This window comes from Fusarium redolens (genome assembly GCF_020744475.1).
Source record: "Fusarium redolens strain MPI-CAGE-AT-0023 chromosome Unknown BKA55scaffold_25, whole genome shotgun sequence".
Lineage (NCBI taxonomy): Eukaryota > Fungi > Ascomycota > Sordariomycetes > Hypocreales > Nectriaceae > Fusarium > Fusarium redolens.
Genome location: NW_025763688.1, coordinates 280,445 through 302,669, shown reverse-complemented (window position 1 = coordinate 302,669; position 22,225 = coordinate 280,445). Strand labels below are relative to the sequence as shown.

The 22,225-nt window shown below is 46.8% G+C and overlaps 6 protein-coding genes across 6 annotated transcripts; 5 read left to right on the top strand and 1 right to left on the bottom strand.

Annotated features, from left to right (window-relative positions):
- Positions 1 to 125: 125 nt before the first annotated feature.
- BKA55DRAFT_545780 (cytochrome P450 monooxygenase-like protein) lies at positions 126 to 1,936 on the top strand (the record flags this gene model as incomplete). The annotated part of the gene is made up of 6 exons (XM_046190844.1): positions 126 to 330; positions 384 to 922; positions 993 to 1,313; positions 1,375 to 1,485; positions 1,539 to 1,702; positions 1,774 to 1,936. The coding sequence occupies 6 exons, from the start codon at positions 126 to 128 to the stop codon at positions 1,934 to 1,936; spliced, it is 1,503 nt and encodes a 500-aa protein (XP_046042594.1).
- A 1,197-nt stretch (positions 1,937 to 3,133) lies between these two features.
- Positions 3,134 to 5,669, top strand: BKA55DRAFT_469145 (pyridoxal phosphate-dependent transferase; the record flags this gene model as incomplete). Its single annotated transcript, XM_046186128.1, has 2 exons — positions 3,134 to 3,390; positions 3,446 to 5,669. Coding segments are annotated over 2 exons (2,481 nt in total), but the record flags the coding sequence as incomplete, so codon positions are not given.
- Positions 5,670 to 6,633: 964 nt separating this feature from the next.
- Positions 6,634 to 7,915, top strand: BKA55DRAFT_584241 (uncharacterized protein). The gene is made up of 4 exons (XM_046194295.1): positions 6,634 to 6,857; positions 6,912 to 6,990; positions 7,085 to 7,419; positions 7,469 to 7,915. The coding sequence occupies exons 1-4, from the start codon at positions 6,697 to 6,699 to the stop codon at positions 7,794 to 7,796; spliced, it is 903 nt and encodes a 300-aa protein (XP_046042592.1). The 5' UTR covers positions 6,634 to 6,696; the 3' UTR covers positions 7,797 to 7,915.
- A 3,479-nt stretch (positions 7,916 to 11,394) lies between these two features.
- On the top strand, positions 11,395 to 13,196 carry BKA55DRAFT_680808 (metalloprotease). Its single transcript, XM_046198229.1, has 4 exons — positions 11,395 to 11,986; positions 12,032 to 12,313; positions 12,370 to 12,695; positions 12,745 to 13,196. The coding sequence occupies exons 1-4, from the start codon at positions 11,686 to 11,688 to the stop codon at positions 13,054 to 13,056; spliced, it is 1,221 nt and encodes a 406-aa protein (XP_046042591.1). The 5' UTR covers positions 11,395 to 11,685; the 3' UTR covers positions 13,057 to 13,196.
- A 1,673-nt stretch (positions 13,197 to 14,869) lies between these two features.
- BKA55DRAFT_697016 (Aldehyde/histidinol dehydrogenase) lies at positions 14,870 to 16,454 on the top strand (the record flags this gene model as incomplete). The annotated part of the gene is made up of 9 exons (XM_046200326.1): positions 14,870 to 15,175; positions 15,225 to 15,354; positions 15,403 to 15,432; positions 15,484 to 15,565; positions 15,626 to 15,686; positions 15,734 to 15,766; positions 15,812 to 16,121; positions 16,169 to 16,314; positions 16,374 to 16,454. The coding sequence occupies 9 exons, from the start codon at positions 14,870 to 14,872 to the stop codon at positions 16,452 to 16,454; spliced, it is 1,179 nt and encodes a 392-aa protein (XP_046042590.1).
- Positions 16,455 to 16,558: 104 nt separating this feature from the next.
- Positions 16,559 to 22,043, bottom strand: BKA55DRAFT_697015 (uncharacterized protein; the record flags this gene model as incomplete). Its single annotated transcript, XM_046200325.1, has 4 exons — positions 16,559 to 17,978; positions 18,032 to 18,429; positions 18,481 to 18,992; positions 19,055 to 22,043. The coding sequence occupies 4 exons, from the start codon at positions 22,041 to 22,043 to the stop codon at positions 16,559 to 16,561; spliced, it is 5,319 nt and encodes a 1,772-aa protein (XP_046042589.1).
- Between the last annotated feature and the right edge of the window lie 182 nt (positions 22,044 to 22,225).

Below are 22,225 nucleotides of genomic sequence, written 5' to 3'. Positions count from 1 at the left end.
AAAAACAAACCAAGAGTGCTAGATTCCTCAGGAACGCAGAGGTCCGTCTAGTTTGCTCAACTTATACGTTCCAGCAACTAAAGCAAACCCGATTCAATATGTCAACTGGATTTTTGGCGTCCAACATGTCTTTGACATCGATCCAAGCACTATCCCTTGCTATTCCAGCAGCTATTTTTTGTGTCGTCATCTACAGACTTTACTTCCATCCGTTAGCCAAGGTTCCGGGCCCTAGGCTGGCAGCTATTACCTGGCTGTATCAGACCTACTACAGCTTCGTGGGCGGAAGTCGTTTCTACTTGCAGATTGAGAAACTGCACGAGATATATGGTTAGTCTTGAGTAGATTTCGCATATTAGACGCTAATCTGCTTGTGTTGCAAGGCCCTATTGTCCGCATTACGCCTGATGAGGTGCATCTGAGTGATCTTGAGAACTACGATAGAATTTACTACGTAGGAAGTCGTTACAGCAAGGATGCCAATTTCTATGGCGCCTTTGGCAACGAAAACTCTTCTTTCACAACGCCTTCCAATGAATTGCATCGCCAGCGCCGAACTGGCCTCAATTCCTTCTTCTCACGCAAGATTGTGATTGACCTTGAGGATATTGTCCAGGACAAGGCCCGGAAGGTATGCAAAGCGATTGACAACACAATCGCAACTGGAAAGCCAATGGATCTGCATCATGCTTTGCGAGCCGTCTCTATTGACGTGATCACTGAATATGCCTTTGGCGAAAGCTACGGCCTGTTGGACACCCCGGACTTTGGGTACGATTTCTTCATGCTTGTCTTGCGCCTAGGGCCTGCCGCCTGGATCTTTCGCCAGGCTCCATGGCTCAAGACTGTCTTGAGGTCAATCCCCGAGTCTCTTGTCCGTGTTGTCAGTGCGCCGATGACCAATGTTATCGACATGCAACGGGTAAGTCCAATGCTACTGAGATACATCGTATAATCTCCCAAGAGAATACAACTAACTCGGTTATTACAAGCACTGCAACAGCAAGTTGAGAAACATTGAGAAACAGCTTGATGTAGGATCTGTTGAACTCAATGGCAGAGCGACCATCTTCTCAGCTCTCATGACTCCTGATGACCGTCGAAAGCCAGCTGCTGTAGCCCATCTTGAGGACGAAGCCTATACCGTCCTCACTGCTGCGGCTGATACAACTGGTAACGCTATGACTACTATTTGCCGTTACGTCTTTGCAGACTCAGATGTCTATGGCAAGCTTCACGCGGAACTGAAAGCTGCCTTCCCCGATGATCATGAAATCATGAGATTTCAGGTTCTGGAAAAGCTTCCATATCTGGTGAGAAAAACAGCACAAATTTCAGTATCACCTCACCTTAATAACCTGCTAACGACTATAGACTGGTGTGATCAATGAGGGCCTCAGGCTGTCATTCGGCGTCGTTGGAAGACTTCCTCGAACCGTTCCTCACGGAGGGGCTAGTTTTCACGGCTATAACCTCCCAGCCGGAGTAAGTACTACGGTCCCCCTTTCGATGAAAAGGCCTGACACTTTGTTCTATAGTCCGTTGTTTCCATGAGCTCCTGGTTGATCCATCGAAATGAAGAATATTTCCCAGAGCCGGCCAAGTTCGATCCAGACAGATGGGTCAACGCAGCCGACCCACAGCGTCTTCACAAAGCCTTTGTGCCTTTTGGTAAAGGTAGCAGAGCATGTGTTGGTATGAAGTATGTTATGATAGCGCCCTGGCGAATCGATGAATTTGCTATGGACCATTCCCTTACTGACGGTCTTCCAGTCTTGCATACGATGAGATTTATGTCACAATCGCCCAGATATTCCGTCATTACCCTGACCTGAAAAGCAATACCCATGAGCTTACAGCTGAGGATGTGGTTTTGGACGACTACTTCTCTTCATACAACCCAGCGAACGCCAAGACGCTTGAAATCTTGGGTTGAATTTAACAGGCTATGTTTTAGCCAGTAGCTGCACAAGGTTGCTGGTAAGCTTACAAATGGTTAGAAGCGTATTGCCAGAGAGGAGCCTTTTTAGCTTTGGACTCGGTATTACAAGACTTATGTGGTAGACCAGAATATGAACTAAGAACCGGAGTCGATGATTTGAAGCTCTGGTGGCAATGTTACTGTGCCAAAGATACAATAATATCGTGACTGCTGTGAACAGTCAGTGTAATGAGTGACTTAATCGAACTATGCTACAAGTTACTCCCATCACGTCCTACGTCTCTGGCATGTTTCTTTGAGGGATCACCAGACGTTCTTTCACCACCATTCTCACAATGCAATCCATAATAACCCTCTAATTCTTACTTGATATTCGTAAGCTAAGCGGGATCATGTCTAAGGATACGTATGCATCGATCAGGGGCGCTCAATTCTTGGTTAGTCTATTACGAGTTCATTTCTGTCAGTTTCCATAAACGCACGTAAGCGAATTGCGTAAGAATCTATCATCATATCTCGAAGGAACAACACATTCAACATATGTACCAGTACATAGTGGCGACCTAGCTAGGATTCGACAGTCCTGCGAGCTGGTGGGTCATCGTGTATAGCCCTGCACGCATACGATAGCAGGGGCGTTTTATCCTCGATGCACATAAGATTGCAGCGGCGGTTACGAATTGTTCAAAGACGGAACAAATGGCGCGATGATACTTCCATGTCATCAAGACCCCGGTAGTATTTCCTAAATCAAGGTGTGAGTTAGAATCCTATCCGAAGATCTCCGCTCGGGCGGCTACTCCCTTCTGTAGACACGAGCACCTCTTCCCGTAGGATTTGGCAGCAAGCAAACACCAGGGTTTGCCGCCTTGATTTGACTATAAAGAAGAAGGGCGAGACACGTAAAATCAAGATAAGCAACCAGCAGTCAATATGCCATCTTTTCATGATTCCGACTTCTCCAGCTATCACATTTCAAGGTCTTCAAACAGGATTCAAGATGAGAAACCTGATCCAAGTATCGTATGGATGCTTGAGAAGCTCAATATAGCGCCTCATGGAAGTGGATCACTACCTCCACCAGGAAAACATCAGGCTCCCAACTTCCGGCCTCTTGGTTCTCATGTACACAAACCTCTTGAGACCCACGGCAAAGCTCTGCGTACAACCAATTCCAGCCTACCAAGCACTGTGACTGAGTCATTTCTCCATGGAAGATCGCAGTGGATTGATGAACCAGTCATCACCAAGTGGAGAGAGCCCAGCAAAGAGCTTCGGGCGGTGCTCGCCCAAACTGATCAGCTTTACCATCAATGGAACCTCTCAAAGCCATCCCCTTTTGATCCGTTCTTTGACAAGCTGTGGATGGAGACCGCCAACACTCTCCGAAGCGCTGGGCTTCCGTGGCACAACAATAACCTAAATATGCCAGATGAGACCGATTCAAGGTTAGTTCCCATTCTTGCCATTACCGGGATCTTACAGACACTAACTTGTACCTAGCTGGCCATTCCACTTCAAGACATTTGAGAGAGTTGCGGTCCTCGCCAAAGGCAAAAGAGTCCATGACCCAGATGCCTCTGGTTATATCACCAACTGGAGTGAAGGCAACTACTATGGCATCAGGGCTCTCAAGCAGGAGCTTTACTCTCAGTTCCCCAAGCAAGAGCCTATCCTCTTGATCGATCATCTTGAAAGAGATCTTGCAAAGGCAGCATCCCACATCTTTGGTCTTGAATGGCACCAAGTTTCTCTCAACGATTCAAATGCATTGATGGACAATGTCCGCCGACTCACCGTCAACGGGAAGCGACCTATTATATTTGCCGCCACCTTGGCCAATACGAGCGGAGAAGTGGATGATGTGTCCGTCATTGACAAGATCTCTCGCAACTTCCCACTCATGCTCCACCTGGATGCTTCCCGCGTCTTTGATTTCTTGACAACAGTAGGGGAGGACTTTCGTCGACTTCTCAAAATACCTCGTCTTCGTCTCCATCATGCCAAACATGGTGAGCGCGGTTGTCTCGTCAACGGAGAAATTCTGGCGAGCACTATTGTTGCGGGGGGTTCCAATGCATATGTCTATCCTCCTCCTGTTGTTACACTCAAGCCCAAACTTCTCGGTAACCAAACCCCAACTCGAGTCGAATATGTTAGGGGCACAGATGGAACACTGTCTGGATCGAGAGACTCGCTTGGACCTCTCATGCTATGCCTTCAAGAACTTCGGTTCGGGAACAAAGGGTTCCAAGAGATCTATGAAAGTTGCTTCATCAGGAGAATGAGGTTGATAAATGAACTCAAATCCTTAAATGTCCAGTTTCACGCCCCCCCAACTTCATTGGACCTGATCATTCGAGTCGCCTCTGGTTGGGCCAGTGACTTGATGGACCTTGGAGCTAAAGCAGTCGGGGACGATAGGTACCTTCTCACCATGCAGCCCAGCATCAATGGTGAAAATATCAGGTCTCTATTACGCGTCCTTGGTGCTCATGATGAGTTACATTTGGCCAAAGCTGCAGTGCAGATAGAGCTGCAATCACCTACATCACGCTACCGCCTACCGGATGGAGTGATAGAGAAAGTATGGCAGACAGTCCAGAGCTTCAAGATTGCGGCTCGGTATTCGTGTGGCTATCCCCTGAATCAAGCTCCCTACTCGGCCCTAGGCCCTGTAATCGGCCACTTTCTCGGGGTTCGAATCCCAGAAGAATGGGCCAGATGTGAAGCTTCCAATATCCTGCAGCGGCGAAAGAAAGCCTTGGGCCTCTTGACTGAGGAGTCTCGAGCGTCCTTTAGCGCCTGCTTCACAACGGGTAGCACTATGGGCAACCGGATCGGACTTCACACCGGTCTAATTCAGTATCCCGACGCATTTGTGTATTTCTCTTCGGCTTCACACTATAGCGTCAAGAAGACTGTGAAGGACTGTGATACCTGGACCCGTCGCTGGATGCCAGGAAGAGTCCCTCGCTTTGCCGAGATACCAGCCGATGAATATGGCCGTATGATTCCGAGTGCACTCGCGCAGCAAGTCTTGTCCGACAGAGCCGAATGTGAGTCTCATGAGGAAGAGTATCAGATCATCCTCTTCGCCAATAGGGGCACCACCTTTGTTGGAGGTCAAGATGATATTCTTGAACTTACAAAAACACTGGCCCAGATTGAGGTGGTTCCATCTTACATCCACGTTGATGGTGCATTGGATCTAGGATTCGTCGCCGATGGGCTCCATCTGGGGCCACCAGGTACTCAACGGGCAAGTTCAAGGATTCCCGTAGTACAGGGTATCACACTCAGCCATCACAAGGTCTTTGGAATCATGGTTTCCGGGGAAGTGATCAGCTACTGCCCCAACCACTCCAAGCAATTTGACGCCCTGGCTGGGACCGTCGACCCCCGCGCTGTTTTTGAAACATGGCTTTTTGAACAGACCTACCACACGGCTGACTTGGTCACCATCTGGAAATACTGCTTGGGCAACGCGAGACTACTGCGCGAGCTCCTTGCAGAACACAAAGTTCCAACGCACTTCAATCAAGAGAGCATTATTACACTCTTGGAATATCCGCCACGTTGGCTGGTTCAAGAGTTTCACCTGGCACCTGAAGGAGACTGGGTTCATTTTATCACCATGCCTCATATTTCCCCTACAACCATCAAACGGTTCGTGCGAGCGATTGTGTCGATTGATACAAATTGTGGTACTGCCTTCGATTATGTCGGACACTCGCTTGCTTCATCCTTGCATTTGAATGGCCATGCTCAGCTCAGACGTCTCACAAGTCGGAGCATCTATAGCGAAAGGGTTCTAGCAGTTGCAAACTTGGCCATCTTGCAGAATCTTCAAGCTCAAAAGGTCCGTGATGATCTTGGTCTCAGAAAGCTTAACGACATACGATCTTGTTTTATTTACAGCGCCATGTCTTTTGCACTGTTCAACGACATGAATGAGCCGCTGGTTGTGTTTCTTGCCGATGGAGCTGGCGACAGAGTGCTTAAACCTAGTTTGATGCTAGTGAAATACTCTTTCCATGACAGGGTTCACATGCTGCACGATATTGCTATTCAACTTTATGGACATGTGGGGGATTTGTTAGACGTGACCGTTGAAGTGGGCGCTTGGAGCTATCAGGCTATGTTCTTTTAACGACAAACTTGTTTTTACTAGCGAGCTAGAGCTGTCTGATTAACTCTCTGAAGATTCCTGCAATTAAAGACCTACAACTACATGTCGTGGGAATGTAAGATATGTTGTTTGTGTTATATCCATTTAAATTGGAATGAGTAAAGCTGCAGGGTAGGTCTCATCTAGGCCCACTACCCAATTGGCATTCCTTGCTTTGAAGTCAAGGTCCTATCAAACCAGCTTTACTCAAATGATGTTCAACTGTATTAAGTATCTGTGAAGGTTACAAAGAACTACTTGGTGCAAATAAACCTCTAGGAACTTCATGATGAAAGGATTTGTAATCTTTGATGACTCACTAGTGTTTAGAATTGCCGGGTTGGCTGAAGTGTTGACCCCGGGCTACATTTCCATTTCCAGAAAGCCGAATTCGACCTAGTCCCGAATCATGGCCCGGCATTTTAACAACCAATCATGCATCAGCAATATCGGCTTGAGATCCCGAGACTAGGATAAATTCCCGAGAACCTTTATGCAAACTTCTATCACCACCCTTTATCTGCATCCTTTATCTTACATCGATTAATTGCCCGGGGATGCTTCAATATCCGAACCTGAAACAATGGAAGGACAAAAGCCGGCCAAACTAAGCAAATCTTGTGTTCCGTGCCGCGACCACAAGATCAAGTGCGATGCTCCTGTTCGGGGATTGCCGTGTAGTAATTGTATCCGCAGGTCATGTTATGATAGGTGTATTCTTCCGACAAGAAAACACCGACAGGTGTTGGTTTGCCTGTAGATCTATTGGGAAGCGCGTGCTGACTTTTGCTATTGCAGGAACACGGTAGAGGGTAGGAGGACGCGGGTCCGGCCGTCTCCGCCATATATCCACCCAGCTCTGCCAGAGAGTGACAAGGTGAGTTGTACAGCCGTGCAGACGCGCCTACCCATACAGCCTCTTAGAGTCGATCTTTATGCACGTAAGCCCCTGCTGACTAGCGACCGATCAGGCCTTTCCATCTAGTAATGCTATGCCAAGCAGCAACTCACCCGAATCGACAACTGTCGCCCAGACGTGTCCCTTCGCCGACAAGGCGGATAAATGCCGAGATCCAATGAAATATCAGATCAGTTTGAACTACATCAACATTCTAGAACAAGCCGAAAGCAATGGAACTCAAAGCCGCGATCAATCCAACGCCCTCGTTGAGGAGAGCCCTAACTCGGCAACCAGCTCCAGCAAGTCATTTGGACACCCAAACATAATATCTCGACAACTAGACCCCGGCGATCAGGAATTCCTTGTGGGCAAGGGTGTCTTTTATATCCCTCTCCAGCACTGCGTGTAAGTTTCCATTTGTTACGAAGGCTTAGCTTCGACTAACGGCACATAGTGAAGCGCTTCTCCGAGCCTATTTTGATTTCATTGATCCTTTTGCGCCCATCATGGACAGGCCTGACTTCATTCGTTCCTATATGTCCGGATGCTACTCCCTCTTTGTGATGCACGCTATTCTCGCTAGTGGGGCCCTCCATGTGTCTCTAGATACCATCTTAGAATGCGGGGCTCAAAGTCGGTTGGAGGCACAGACTAGCTTCTCATCCAAGGCGACGCTGCTCTACGACTTTGGGTGCGAGACGAATCATCTGCATCTCCTCCAAGGCTGTGTATTACTGGGAGGTGTGTTAATTCCTTCTGCCGTCGAAAAGGATTGCTTTTAAGAGGGGGTTAGGTTGGATTTCTAATTAATACTTAGGTATATACTTAGGTAAGATAATACTTTAATATTAAGTTCTAGCTTTAATTTATTAAAAGTAATTAGCTTACTTATGTAACTGGTTTGCTTATTAAATAACGTGCTTGATAAGCGAGTGAGCCAGACAAGCGAGTGAGCCACATATCTTAACCTTCCAAATTAAATTCGCAATAAAAACACCACAATCTATCTGATCAATTAAAATTAATTGTTATACTATTCCCTATTGACCTCAATTGCCTCCTGACAGGTCCTTGCATTATGCCCGGTCTTTCCGCAAATACTACACTGCCGAACCTTTGCTCCTTGTGACCTTCCGCGACCACCTCTCGAGGATTCAGCTGTTAGCTGCGCATCAATATCTATCTGATCAATTGCTTGTAATGCTTCCCCTATAGTTAAAGGCCCTTCTTTCTGTACCTTAGTCCTTTTTCCCCTCCGGCGTCGCCCTACTGTCTTATTCTCTTGTTCAAGTTGTCGAACCCTATCATCTAGTAAGACCATCTTATGCATAAGAACAGTTGTTGCCTTCTCAAAATGCTTTACGGCTTCAATTATTGACTCAGGGGAGCTGCTCTTATGATTTCTGATCCTTCCTTGCAGATACTTAGAATGCGATTGGGCCTCTAGCACTGTCTTTGGGGTCCTTGCAGTCCAAGGGGTCGATGGTATTATGACCTCTACGGGAGGCGTCGGAGTCCGTAGCTGCACATCAAGCTTCGAGATGACATTTTCTGGGTTAAAGGGAGCAAGCCCAGCTCCTCTGAAACCTCCCTTGATATTGCTTTCTGTAATAGCAGCTTGGTGGGCGGCGTAAAAGGCAGGAAAGAACTCAGTCTTCTTAATATAGGTTATATTGCATCTGATCAGATGCTCTATTTCTCGACCATATGCCTTTTTCAGCGGCCCAAAGCACCCTACGTCAAGAGGCTGAAGTAGATGAGAGGCATGAGCAGGCATACAGAGCGTGATAATCTTGTTCTCTTTGCAATATTTCTCGAATTCGACGGAGTGGTGACTTTCGTGACCATCAAGGATCAAGAGGCGATAGCGACTGTTCGTTCGCTTAGCTGTAGCCCGATCAAAGTGCTTTAGCCACTCGAGACCCAGCTTATTATTAGTCCATCCATTTTCGCTCAATGCAATAACCCAATCGCCGGGGAGGTCGCATTCTTGGTACCAATTGGCAAGGTGATCCTTGCCTGCACCAATGATAAACGGCGGGATCGATTGACCGTCCGCATTGATCCCCTCGATCACAGTAATCCATTCGCGGTTTCCAGGCTGTACTTGCTTTGGTCTTCCTTGCCTGTAAGAGCTTGTGACGACTGTTCCGGGCTCAATTACGCCCATCATAAAGCCGGTCTCATCAAAGTTCCAGATATCATCTGATCGGATACCGTATTTCGCGATTGTATTCTCTACAAGCCGAAACCAGCCACGAATAATAGTCGGATCTTCGCATTTAGCTCTCTGATAGTCATACCTCCGAGATAGACGTGTCTTTAGCTCTGGTTGTCGCTTGACGAAGTTATAAGCCCAGCGCTTGCCGACGTATGGCGCGTTGCGGTTGGCAAGTATAGAATTAGCTATATCTTCCACATATGATAGTCGCGAGGGAAAACCTCGCAAATCTAGGTCTAAAATGAATTGGACTACTATCTGCTCTTCCTGATCAGATAGTTTCCGTGACTTTGTGGGAGTATCACGCGTTGAAAGAATGCCATGCTGGCGGCGACCTAAGGTACTACGGTTGACATTGTAGATATTTGCCGCCCGTCGGACTGTAAGTTTTGGGTTATCTCGAAGGGCCTGAAGGGCAAGAAGGATTCTAGCTTCATTTGAGGACTGTGGCATATTTGTTGGTTGTGAAATAGCTGATTGAATTATAATGTTGTAAGGTGAGGGATTTTTGGCTCACTCGCTTGTCTGGCTCACTCGCTTATCAAGCACGTTATATTACTGTATTTTATTATATAATTAAATTTTAGAGTTTATAAATATATAATTTGAAGGTGAAGAGCAACAACAAAGAAAAAGACTGCACAAGATGATATCTTCCAACACTCTCAACTTCAAGCTAAGTGTAGACTGCCAGTTAGGTTCAATTGAGATAGGGTCTTCGTCATAAGATAGAGAATTAAACGATCAGTTCAATGATATCAGATACGAAGGAAACTCATTTATTATTACTATCAGTTATAAAATAACTTCATAGATAACTCTCGGGAAGTTTCTTACTACTAAATCCACCCGTGCCACAAGACAATCTTTCCGATTGAACACGCTGCTGATTTGTAAAGGATGGGATACTACAGACTAGTTAGCATTCTGCTACAGATGGTGGTCAGTCGCGGGGATAAGTTGGCGGAGCCGGAGACCTCGTCAATGTAGCTTCAAATACAACCTTCTAAAACTAACGTGCAATGAACACAGACGAACGGCTGGAAATCACAAAGCAGGAGCCAGCGCAAGCTAAAATGCCTGGAATGGTGTGCATGGCAACATCCGAACTGGCAACCAGGTGAAAACATCTCCACTTACGAAATCTTTGATTGGCCTGGGCCCTAGGTCGTCACCGGCTTGGAGACTTATATGCACTGAGGAGATCGGATAGTCATCTGCCGTATATTGAAATTTGGGAACCCTTACATTAGTTAGCGTGTGGGAAATGATGACGATGAAGAGACGTGTAAGGCCAGAGTGGTATTGGATTAAGGTTGAGTTACGTCACCTCACGCGTAGTGGCTTCGCGGCTGATGTCTGCTAAGATTAACCTTTCCGGAGCCGATAGGGAGCCATGAACATATGGAAGTTGCTGACAATTCTAGTTAAAAGAGAGCAGTAATTAAATGACAAGAGTTAAAATCATTATGGCAAAAGTATCCTGTGCTCCGGTAATGCGCAGTGTAATCGTCCTGAGCTGCCTGAAGACTTCGGTCCATACCTCGCCCCAGTCTCCTGCCTCGAACAGGCAGCACCTACTACAGTGGATCGTACAAGGCTCTTATAGACCTAGTATTTAACTACCTGTTTCTGATTAGCGAACTTGTAAAAAATACAAGACATCGCCACTAACGTGAGCTCTGATTAGAGAATAGCCCTGCCGTGACCGTCGCTAAGCCTTAAGGCAGTCCAAGGAATACCTCCCTTCCATACGGCATTGAACCCGATCGCTGTGATAAACCTACCGTTACTCCGCATGATTACTGATCAGTAGGAGTTTGACGAATATAACATCTTTATTCTTCATGTTCCGAACACCCTTGACTTGAGTCCGACGAGAATTTGAGTCACATGTCTGTTCAGATTTGTCATACATCATTTGAATTTGAATTTCATTAAAGTTTATAACACAGTAATACAATACGAGGAATAGACTTTGTGAATACAACGCCCCATAGCTATCGTGAGTGGAAGTTGAATGATGCGCGGCTCCAATCATATTCAGTCTTATCGAAAGGCTAAAGAATGTCGGGCTTTGAAAGTAACGTCGCCAGTCCGACAAAGAGTTAATGTAAACTAGACGATGACGGAGTGATGATTCAGGATGAGGCACAAATAAAAATACACGAAGTTTGTTTGCAGTTACCTTGAGGTTCATATCTATCAGATATAGCAGTTTCGACGGTATCGTTTCACCGAAATATTATGTTTGACAAGCGAAACATAGTAGAGATGCATAATTTCATAATCATTGGGGCTCTTCACTTTGTCTCTCATAGATCTCCCAAAGAATAAGAGCGGCCTTTCTCCTTTATCTACCTATTGTCCTCATCCTTGTTCTCCTCAACATCAAATCCTAACAATGCATCCCTATCATCAGCATTATCATCATCACATCTAGTCCAATCATGGCCTGCCGTCACTTTATTATCCCCCCTCATCTCCTTCGAGCTATCGCCAACAGCGAGGCCAATACATACAAGATCCGGCACGCTGCTCGTCGAACCCTCGCTGCCCGGGATACATACACCAAAGTCCGAGCTGAACGCATGGTTGCTCTGGCCGTACCTCGCGGGTATCAGCGCCAACAAATAATCCCACCTCATATCCTGCGATCCTTGTCTCAGTCTAAAGAGTCTGAGGAGAACGTTCGTGATCGTGCCAAGCGAGATCTCCAACACGTCGAGGGTCTGATGCAGCAGAAGCTAGGTAAGTTCCCTCCACCTTCATGATGAGCCTTACTAAGTCGCCGAGGCTCGTTCGAGAGTTCAGGAACTGCTGAGCTTGCGAAGAAATCTTCGCCTAAACGCTCCGTTTACGATGCCAATCATACGACAGACGAGGCTGACCTTCCCGGCAAATTAGTTCGCAAAGAGGGAGAGGACAACATCCAGGATGAGGCTGTTAATGAGGCCTACGAAAATGTTGGCATTGTTTTAAACTTCTATAACAAGCATTTCAATTGGCATTCCATCGACAACAAGAAAATGGATGTCGTCAGCAGCGTCCATTTCGGCGAGGAATACGAAAACGCTTGTAAGTGAATTTCCATGTGTCTGATATAAGGCTTCCCTCGATACTGACTTTAGTAGTCTGGGATCCAGAGAGACTGCAGATGGTCTATGGGGATGGTGGTGAATTTCTCAATAATTTCACCGGCTGCATTGACGTTATCGGACATGAGCTTACTCATGCTGTTACTGAACACACCAGCCCTCTAGACTACAGTGGCCAATCTGGGGCTCTGAATGAACACGTTTCTGACGTCTTCGGCATTATGATCAAGCAAGAAGTTCAAAATGAGAAGGCTCATGATGCTGACTGGCTTATTGGTGAAGATTGTATCCTGCCTGGTGTGAAGGGAGTGGCTTTGCGAAGCATGAAGGCCCCAGGCACTGCTTACAACGACCCTCGCTTTGTATGTTAAAAAAGCTTCGATAAGAACTCATTGCTGACCGATGGCACAGGGCACGGATCCTCAACCAGATAATATGAAGGACTATGAAATCACAATCGACGACAACGGAGGCGTACACATCTATTCTGGGATCCCGAACAAGGCATTTTATCTTGCGTCTGTAGCCTTTGGGGGTTACTCTTGGGAGAAGGCTGGAAAGATCTGGTGGGAGACGATGAGATCGGGCAAAATCGCGCCAAAGTGCCAATTCAAGCATTTTGCAGATATCACTGTCGAGATTGCCGAAGAGTTGTTCGGCGAAGAAGCGGCTAAAATAGTCCGCAAGGCTTGGACTGATGTTGGAGTTACCAGGGGCATTTAAGAGCGAGACCCTTAGTGGTGCAGTATTGCCGCCTGCGCATCACGCTTAACAGCTTGGATCTGTGACTTATCTTGACACCCATTTTACTAATATTATTAAGTAGTTATTAGTATATATTTAAGTAATATAGCTCTTTAAGCCATACCCTCCGTCTAGTGCTATTTAGATATATATATCTTATCCCCGAACGCCTCTAGAACGGCCCAGTCCTTATTGCCGAGTTTACTATCGTCTCGACATATGGCAGGCATAATTGCGCTTGCCTTAAGCCGCTTGACTGCTTCGACGTGTTGTCCTTTTCCCATTCCTTCTTGTGCTTCAAGACTAGTATCTCGAGGTAAGGTCGAAGCTTTAAGGCACGGCAGATCATATACAGCCGCAATAGCCAGCGAGTTTTGTTATCGATAACCACGTTAGGGGGCTTCCGAAATCTCGCCCAAGGATCCTCAGATACATCGAACTCCAGCCGTTAGATACTGCAGAGAAGTGTGGTGAGTAGATCAGATCGGTGGATCGCAACCACAAGATTATAGAGCTTGCCGACCGGACCTCTCTTTCGCCAAAGCTCATGCTCAGCCATGGCTAAGAAGTCTCTATGTCCTAGCCGGGACTTAAACGCGTCGGCATCCTTTCCAAAGAGAATGGCTTAACCACAAGATTGATTACGTGGCCAAAGCAACGGCCCCACCGTTCCTTGCCATGGAACTTGAATCTCTCCTTAATGGTATTTATTGCAGTGTTGTTATTTTGTACGTTATTAAGCGTAGAGTACTCAATTTTCTCCTCTGAGATCTCTTATGACTCGAGTATTTCGATGATCTCGTGTCTAATATTGGCCCCAAAGTGTCGAACTGTCAGCTCAGGCACTCCTAGAATAAGCTTGCAGGCCTTACTATCCTCATGTCGAAAAAAGCAGGCAAAACTATATAAAGCATGCTTAGTCCGCGATCTCTAGCCGTCAAATGAGATGTGTATTAACCCAGGTGTATTTATTAATACCTCGATTACCTTCCCTTTGTGTTTTTTATGCTTGGCAACGGCACGCTTGCAAACTGTATTATGACCGACATAGGCATCCGTGCTTACGACGAAAGGGTTAAGGTACTTGAAAATGGCCTGTAACCTCTTATTCTCGGGTTCTTGGAAGGATAGGTTACTCTCGATGATCTATTTGACCACTAGATGCTGGAAGATATTCCTGTTAAAACTCTTAATAAGGCGATTTGTAATTTCTTGCTCTCGGGGCGCGTTAAGATCGAAGTTAAAGGCTTTCGTTATTGCCTGGTATCCTGTCGACGGTTTCTTTCGAGACGCTGGCGCAGACTGTTTTCCGGGGGGATCTTGAATCTTGTGGTGGTCCCAGAGATGCCGTTTAGTGTTCTAGATTCACATAGATATGATACAGCCAGGAGAGGAATCTGATTAGCAGTAATTATACGTAAGTATAGCATATAGCAGACTTAATAGCAGTTAATTAATAAGCAGGTAAACTTCCAAGATTTTAATAAATTATTAATAGATAATTTGAAAAAGATTATTTACTTTTAGAATATTATTTTATTAATGTTTAGAAAGTCTATAAAAGTACTAAGAGAATTTATCATCTTACTTTAAGAGCTTTTATAAGTAACTTAAAATAACTTATATGATTTAACTTAATAAGATATTAAGTATACTAAAAGTTTAAAACTTTTAAATATTATTTAAATTAACCTAATATAAGGCACAAATAATACCTTATTTACTTATATAAATAAATAAACCTTCTTTATATAAATATATAATATAAAAAATATTATCAACACTAACAATCATGGCCGTCGGTACCAATACTAAACTCGACTTCACTGAGTTCTTCAACGTCATCGATGGAAAGCTCGAGACAACCAAGGAGACTGCCCGGGGTGTCAATCCCTCAACTCTCGAGAAGATGCCCTCAGTTCCGGTTTCGACTCCAGAAGATGTCGACAGGGCTGTTCAGGCGGCTAAGAGGGTCTCTGGAGCCTGGGCCGATGTTCCGTACAAAGAGCGACAGGCCATAGTGGCCAAGTTTGCGGATGGCATTGCCTCGATCCAGGAGGATCTTACAGTCCTGTTAACCAAGAAACAAGGAAAAGCTGTGAGTTTCTGGGTTCTCTGTTCTACCTGCTTGTCTGACAGAAGTATAGCTGCAACTGGCACACGTGGAAATTGGCATGGCCATTCAGTTCCTCCAGGGATATGCACAGCTGGCTGACCCGGAAGAGGTGATTGAGGATAAGCCTGGTCGTAGAGTCGTCACCAAATACGTCCCCCTTGGTATGTTACCCAGTGGCCAATCCCGCCCTCAATGCTAATAATCCATAGGCGTTGCGGTCGGTATTGTCCCTTGGAACTGTAAGTGGAATGTCCCGGATACTAATTTGGTGCAATGCTAACAATAGAAAGCCCCTGTCTTTCTAGGTAAGGTTTACGGGATCTACAGCAACTGGAGTGAAGGTCCTGCAGAGCGCTGCTGGAACTCAAGCGTGTAACCCTTTAATTGTGAGTCGAGCATTAATGCCCAGAGCTCTGGGACTGACTTATATAGGGGAGGTAATGATCCGGCGATTGTCTGCAGTGATGTTAATTTGAAGAAAGTTGCTCCAAAGGTAGGTCGTGGCAGGGAAGCTATAAAACAAAGATGCTAATTACTTAGTTTGCCATGGCGGCTCTGGCGAACTCCGGTCAAGTAAGTTATTAAATGTTCTGGATTCGACCTCGCTGACAAGTCTAGCTCTGCATCGCCATAAAGCGCATCTATGTCCACGAGTCCATATATGACGGCTTGTTGGAAGCAATAGCTGTAACGGTGAAGAGTCTTCCTGTTGGTGATGGCCTGGAGAGTAGCACACTTATGGGTCCCGTTCAGAACCACCTGCAGTTTGATAGAGTGAAGAGCTTACTCGCAGATATTCAATCGCACAACCTCAAGCTTGCAGCTGGATCAATCAGACCGTCAGACGCGGGAAAAGAATACTTCATCACTCCTACCGTTGTCGACAACCCTCCAGATGCCTCTAGGATTGTAGTAGAGGAGCCATTCGGTATGTTCTATCTTTCGTTTCGATGAAATGACACTCACATTCATTAGGCCCTGTCTTCCCTGTGCTGAAGTGGAAGGACGAGGATGAGGTCCTTAGACGTGCTAATGATATCCCTATGGGTCTTGGTGCCTCGATTTGGACTCCAGACTTGGTGAAAGCAGAGAGGCTGGCCGCGAAGCTCAAGGCAGGAACAGTTTGGATCAATAGCCATCACGAGCTAATCCGAATGTGCCATTTGGGGGAGCTAAGCAGGGCGGTATTGGTGCTGAGCATGACCTTGAGGGGATCAAGTCATACTGTAACACCAAGTCTGTGTTTGTTAATGCAGCATGATTAGTGGAAAATGAGTCTGGATATATGCTGCTTTAGTTTATTCACTATGAAAACCTATAGCTAAGAGCTCAGAATTACTACATAAAGCTTAGTAGCTTCCACGATTAAGAAGTCACAACTGCATGCCGTGGGAGTGCAAGATATGTTGCCTCTAGTCCCTTGACTACTGTACCATTCTTATTCGCACTGCGAACCAGCTTTGCAGGAAAGTCGCCCTTCAGCTTCCATGGACTGGAAACTGTAGCTGCAGGAACGGTCGAAGCGTTTGGTACTGGGAAAGACTGTGCCCATCCAAAAATCTTCTCTGCCGTCACTAGTAACCCATCTGTAGGATCATTAACAAGTTCTCTCTTTTCACTGGCATATTGCACCCAATTAGCTCCCATGTTATCCCAGAGCTTCTGATTTGTCTCGCTCTCCTCTGTTGAGCTGAGCTCTGCTGGGGTGTATTTCACTTGGGTTGGTGCCATGACCACTCCCGACTTGGCATCCAGATCCGGGCTTACGGCAACGTAATCTAGCCCATCTGGTTTTGTACTATCTGGTATTGCCTTGCGGATTGGCTTGTATCCAGGAACAAACCAGTCAGTACCAGGCATAGTGGCTATAAATCGGAGATCCACAACACCCATTTTGGCTGCATCACTTGCGCTGAAGGTGGGAATAAAGCTGAGGGCAAGAATAGGGGCTGGCGAACTCAGTAGTAAGCCCATGGGTAGTGGTACCGTGGCACCTTCGTGAGATAAAAGCGATGACGCAGCAACCAGAGAAGGGTCCGTGTCTCTGGAGTATTTGCCCCATGTTCCAGTTGGTACAGATTTGATATCAAATGATGCGCTTGTCCAGCCACCAATAACCTTTTGACTAACGGTCTGCATAACAACAACAGACAATTCTGAGACTATGTCTGTTGTGACTTGCATCGGTCGTGAGAATATGTTCGTTTTGGTAGGATGAGGGCCGCCGTTTAAAACAGGCACCTCTGCTCCAGCGCCATCTTCTGCTGGTATGAAGGCCGGGGCCACGGAGGCATAACTGAGCGCGAAGTCTGTTTGAATACGGAACTTGAAAGTACCACCTTTGACAAACCACTTTGTACCTTGACCAGCATTACTATCACTGGGCACCGCATTGGTGCTGAAAGTGGACTCTGCTGTGCCTCGAGCACTATTGCTAGAAACAACGGGGGAAGGACTTGGTTCCGGCTTAAGCTTGGGTGGGTTCGGATAATTACCATCCTCAAGAACAAACTTTAGGGCAGCGGCTTCAACTAGCTCTGGAGCGGGGATTGGACGGGGCACGGTGCCTGTGCCACTGGGTGCAGGAACCATAGTTCCCTCCAGGTCGGAACGAGGGTCATAGGAAACAACAGACTGAACTCGCTCCGGGTCAATGGTATTTTTAGTTTGGACTTCTGGGCCGGGTTGATGGACCATCTGCCAGAATTGCAGTAGTGTGAGAGGGTCTTTTGCATCAGGGCTGGATCCAAAATCGATAGTAAATCCAAAAGCCCAAAAGTCGACACTGGCCAAAGTTAGTTGAATGGGTCTTTAAACAAAATGATAAAGGTTACATACTGGGCTGTCCCTCCAAACTCTGGACCTTGAATAACAAGGAAGGCACCGATACTCGCGCTAATGTGAATATGAATGAACAAAATGTCAATATTGAACGACACGCCGACTGATACACTAAACTCTGCCACATAGTGAAGAGGGTGGAAGTTGATCAGACAGTCGAACTGTGCATCTAGCCAGGCCTGCAGAGGTCCAAGATCGAGGCTGACGTGGATCAAAGCACCTCCCATAACGACTTTGGGCGTGACAGCGAAATAACAGTTTCCGACAACGGATAAACAGCTGCCAACTGTGAAACATATTCCGAGGCGTTGTGGCACAGGATACCAGTCCGGCACTTGATATTGAGGGTGGTACCCTCCAACGGAGAACACCCAATCTCCAGCATGTGGATTAGACTGTAGCACGATTAGTCCATTGGCCATATTCTTTTGGGTCATTTGGCATACTCCAAACCAGTATACAAGGGCAAACCCTCCCGTGAGCTGGCATTGGGGAACGAGTAGGAACGATGTCGGCGCCAAAGCTGCCTCGACGCGAAAATACCCTTCACCCATATTGAATTCAACCACCATCGCTAGCTCAACATAGACGAGACAAGACTCCCTACTTGGTGCATCAGGTGGCATCATAGCAACTGCATCGCCGTAGATAGCTAGATCAAAACCACCGGCCTTGACTTCTAGCATTGCCACAGCGGTAACAGTGAGGCAATCAAAAACCGAGGCTGATAGTCCAGCTGCCAGCCAATATTCGTCTTGTTTTGGCGTCACCCATGGAGGTCCGGTTTGAGTCATAGTCTGTACGATGAGAAAGGGATCGCTACCAGCACTCGCTGTGGCCGTGTCATTAATGAATGGGAAACTTGTTAATTGGTCAATTGTTGGCGGGGTGACAAAGGAGTTGTAGCCGAAACCCATTCTGACTCCAGAGATCTCGCCGAATTCAAGAGTGATAAGTGCTGTAGACATTAGCTTTTACACTAGAGGGTTGGGGTGTCAATAGGGGAGAGAGGGAACTTACGCCCGTTAAGCTTAGCATAAAGAAAGACACTCTTGAACCCATCAAGAACAGCATATTCTCCGACACCAATAAAGTTGTATGGTGGAAACGAGATTCCTATTGCACCGAGATATGCATCCTGAGTCTTGGTGACGATGTGTTCAAACCCACCAGCTATCAGAAGCGGCGGTTGGTTGAATGAAGCTACCATGCCTGATATGACTGGCGACATCTTGCCAACGAGGCTTGCAAGATTGTCTAGTGTAATGCCGCCCTCCAGTGGGACTGCGAACCCGAAGCCGATGAGTTCAAGCATAATAGGGCCCATGGCAAACATTGCATTAAGTGTAATTGAGATCTGTGGAACATCTCCTTGTTCTTGGTATTGTAATGAAATAGCACTGATAGTGAGTGGCCCAAGGTTGAGTGTCAACTCGCCCTTCGAAGGAGGACTTGCCGGTACGGGTGCTCCTGGTGCGTCACCGGAAAGAGCAACTTCAGACGTCATGGCTTCTACTGGTGGATTTGGTGTTTTTGGCTGAGGTACAGTTGGGGTCGCTGTTGCAAAGACATGATCCAAGACCGCTTTCTGGTTTTGAATCAGGATGAAATGATGTCCTGGGATTATCACGACACTATCAGCTGTCGAGGCCTTGGCGTTGGCTGACTGGCCGACGTTGGCAGAAAAGTAAATAGGATTATCGACAGGCAAGACTTGGTGATTCAAAGCAGAGACCTCAGACTTGAGAAGACCGCCAGAATCGCTCACCCACAAGTACTCCAGAGAATCGAAAGGCTGTACCAAGTCTCCAATCAGTGGGATGCCTGACAGTTTTGGAAGACTGCCAACGGCAACACGGACGATTCTCTTAGTCTTGCTGGGGTCTTTGTCTCCTATCTGAGCAAATGTAAAGCTGATATGCTCAATTTCAACTTGAAAGGCAAAAGCGACTTGATCTGTCCGATGCTTTGCAACCTTCATGGTGATAGGACTGTGACCTCCTTCAGCAGAAGGGATCTCAATTCCAGACACAAATGTCGGAAGAGAGTCCGCTGCTCCAGGGACGATGGAGTCAACTACAGCACCCAAAGTCGCAATCTGTCCATTTGGGGCAGAAGCCCCCAGGTCACACTCAAATGTCCAGTCTGTCTGGACTCTCTTCTCAGGAGGTGTGTTTGGGTCGCCAGATGGCTGCACGGTGACGACAGGCACCGGAGCATCAGCTGGTAGAAGAGTGCCTTGGGATCCCGGGGGAGTTGCCTGGGCAGCTGTCTTTCCATTGACATTTGAGCTGACATACTGGTAGAACAGGCGCAATTGTAGCAACCCAACCTGGACGGTTCCAACAAAGGCAAAGCTTGTAGCCGCGCCCCCATCTGCGTATGTATAAACGACTTGCACCTCCGGAATCTGTAATTTCCCAAGAACAGAGAGAAGCGACTCGTTGTAGTTGGGGTCAAACCATCCAAATAGCATGGCGCCGTTGATATTTTGCGCCAGCCCAGAAAGAAGCCAACTTTTATTCTGGTATGAGAAGTTGAGGCCAATCATACCCATAACATTTGGATCCAGTGGACTTGTCAACAGAAAGTCGGTGGCCAGTGTACATGAGAATGAGCCCGGTCCAACAGACAATCTGACATCAAGTTCGTCCCAGACAAAAGGAGCTGGGACTTGGGGGCCAGCGTTGGAGGGTGCTGGAGGTGGCGCAATCAGCTGGGCAGCCAAAGATAGAGTCTTTGACGTTATCTGGTACGATATCCTCGCTGCTGTTATGACAGTTGGAAGAGAATTCGGGAGAGTTGACATCTCTGAAGAAAGATCTCGTATCTTGTAAAAGGGCCTAGTGACAGTGCCATCCGGGGCCATGATAGCCTGGCTGGCGCTAAAGATTGGCCGCAGATATTCGATCGATGTTGTGTAGAATCCGTCAAGGATAAGGCCACCAGAAAATGTCGCAGATGACGAATCGTACAGAAGTGAAATGTTGAACGCCCCCCACTCCAGGGAGAACAATATCGACCAGTATGTTCCAACAGCGGCATCTACAGTTGCAGAGACCCTCAGAAGATGCAGGTTCGAAAGAATGTTACCCAGAACGGGCGTTACCGAACTTTCAGATAGCCCGGTAAGTGTGAAGAAGTTTGCTGGAGAAGAAGAGTCTGGGTTTTGAAGAATCGATAGGTTTATGCCGCCACCGTCGAGAGTAACCCAGAAGAGAAATGGCCCAGCGGCAAATTGTATGCCAAGCGAGTAATAGCTATTTACATGGATCACGGCCGCGGTAGTAACTGGTGGATCTGTGTCTTCATTGACATTGGAAACAGCATACCCCAGGGACGTTTTCTGAATCACAATCTTCAAAGAGCTGAACAAGGTCGAGAGGTTGATACCAAGATGAGAGTAAATAGTCTTTGAAACGTTTTGTAAAGCAGTAGCAACATCGCCAGATGGGACAAATGTGAGAGCCACATCAGCCCGCATGGTTTGACCTGGTGTGATCCAGAATGCATTACGTTCTGCAGTAACATCTACCTGAAGTGGTAGAGCTGGTCCAAGAGCCTTGACTATGCTTTGCATCAAGGTGCCTGGAGATGGGCGAGCTGCGAGGGGAGGGTTGCCATCTTGCACGGGATCGCCAGGATATGTTCCATTGTCAAAAGGAATATTCCCGCTGCTGTCCGCGACTCTGAATTTCTGCAGAATATCTGCAAGTGCGGGTGTTGCAGTTGTTGTATCAGCGATTGCAGTCGAAGGGAGCCCAATTATAACGCTGTTGTCAACGTTGTAATCGGCAGTGTGAAACTGGGAGTCATTTGCCGAGCTATCAAACTTGAGGTCCCAAAGTCCATCCTTTGTAAAGCTGCAGGCCAATTCTGGATCACCTCCTGTTGGGCTTGCTGTCACATCTAATTGGCATCCGACTTCGGGGTCTTGAAAAAAGTCTCTCCATTTCGGAAGAACGTTGGCCTTGGAGTTGTCCAAGATCCTAGTAATGGCTTCACTCATGATGAGCGGAATTTGGCTTTGATGGTCCCAGAAGCCAGCTTCAGTAACGGACAATCTCAATGCCTAGAAGGTCACGGGGAGTGGTGTTGAGTCAGCCAGGTTTAGCATTCTTTGATCAACAAGGTTGCAACGACATAGATTAGAAGCCGTCATTGCCGTGTGGATGATCTAGACTTCAGCAG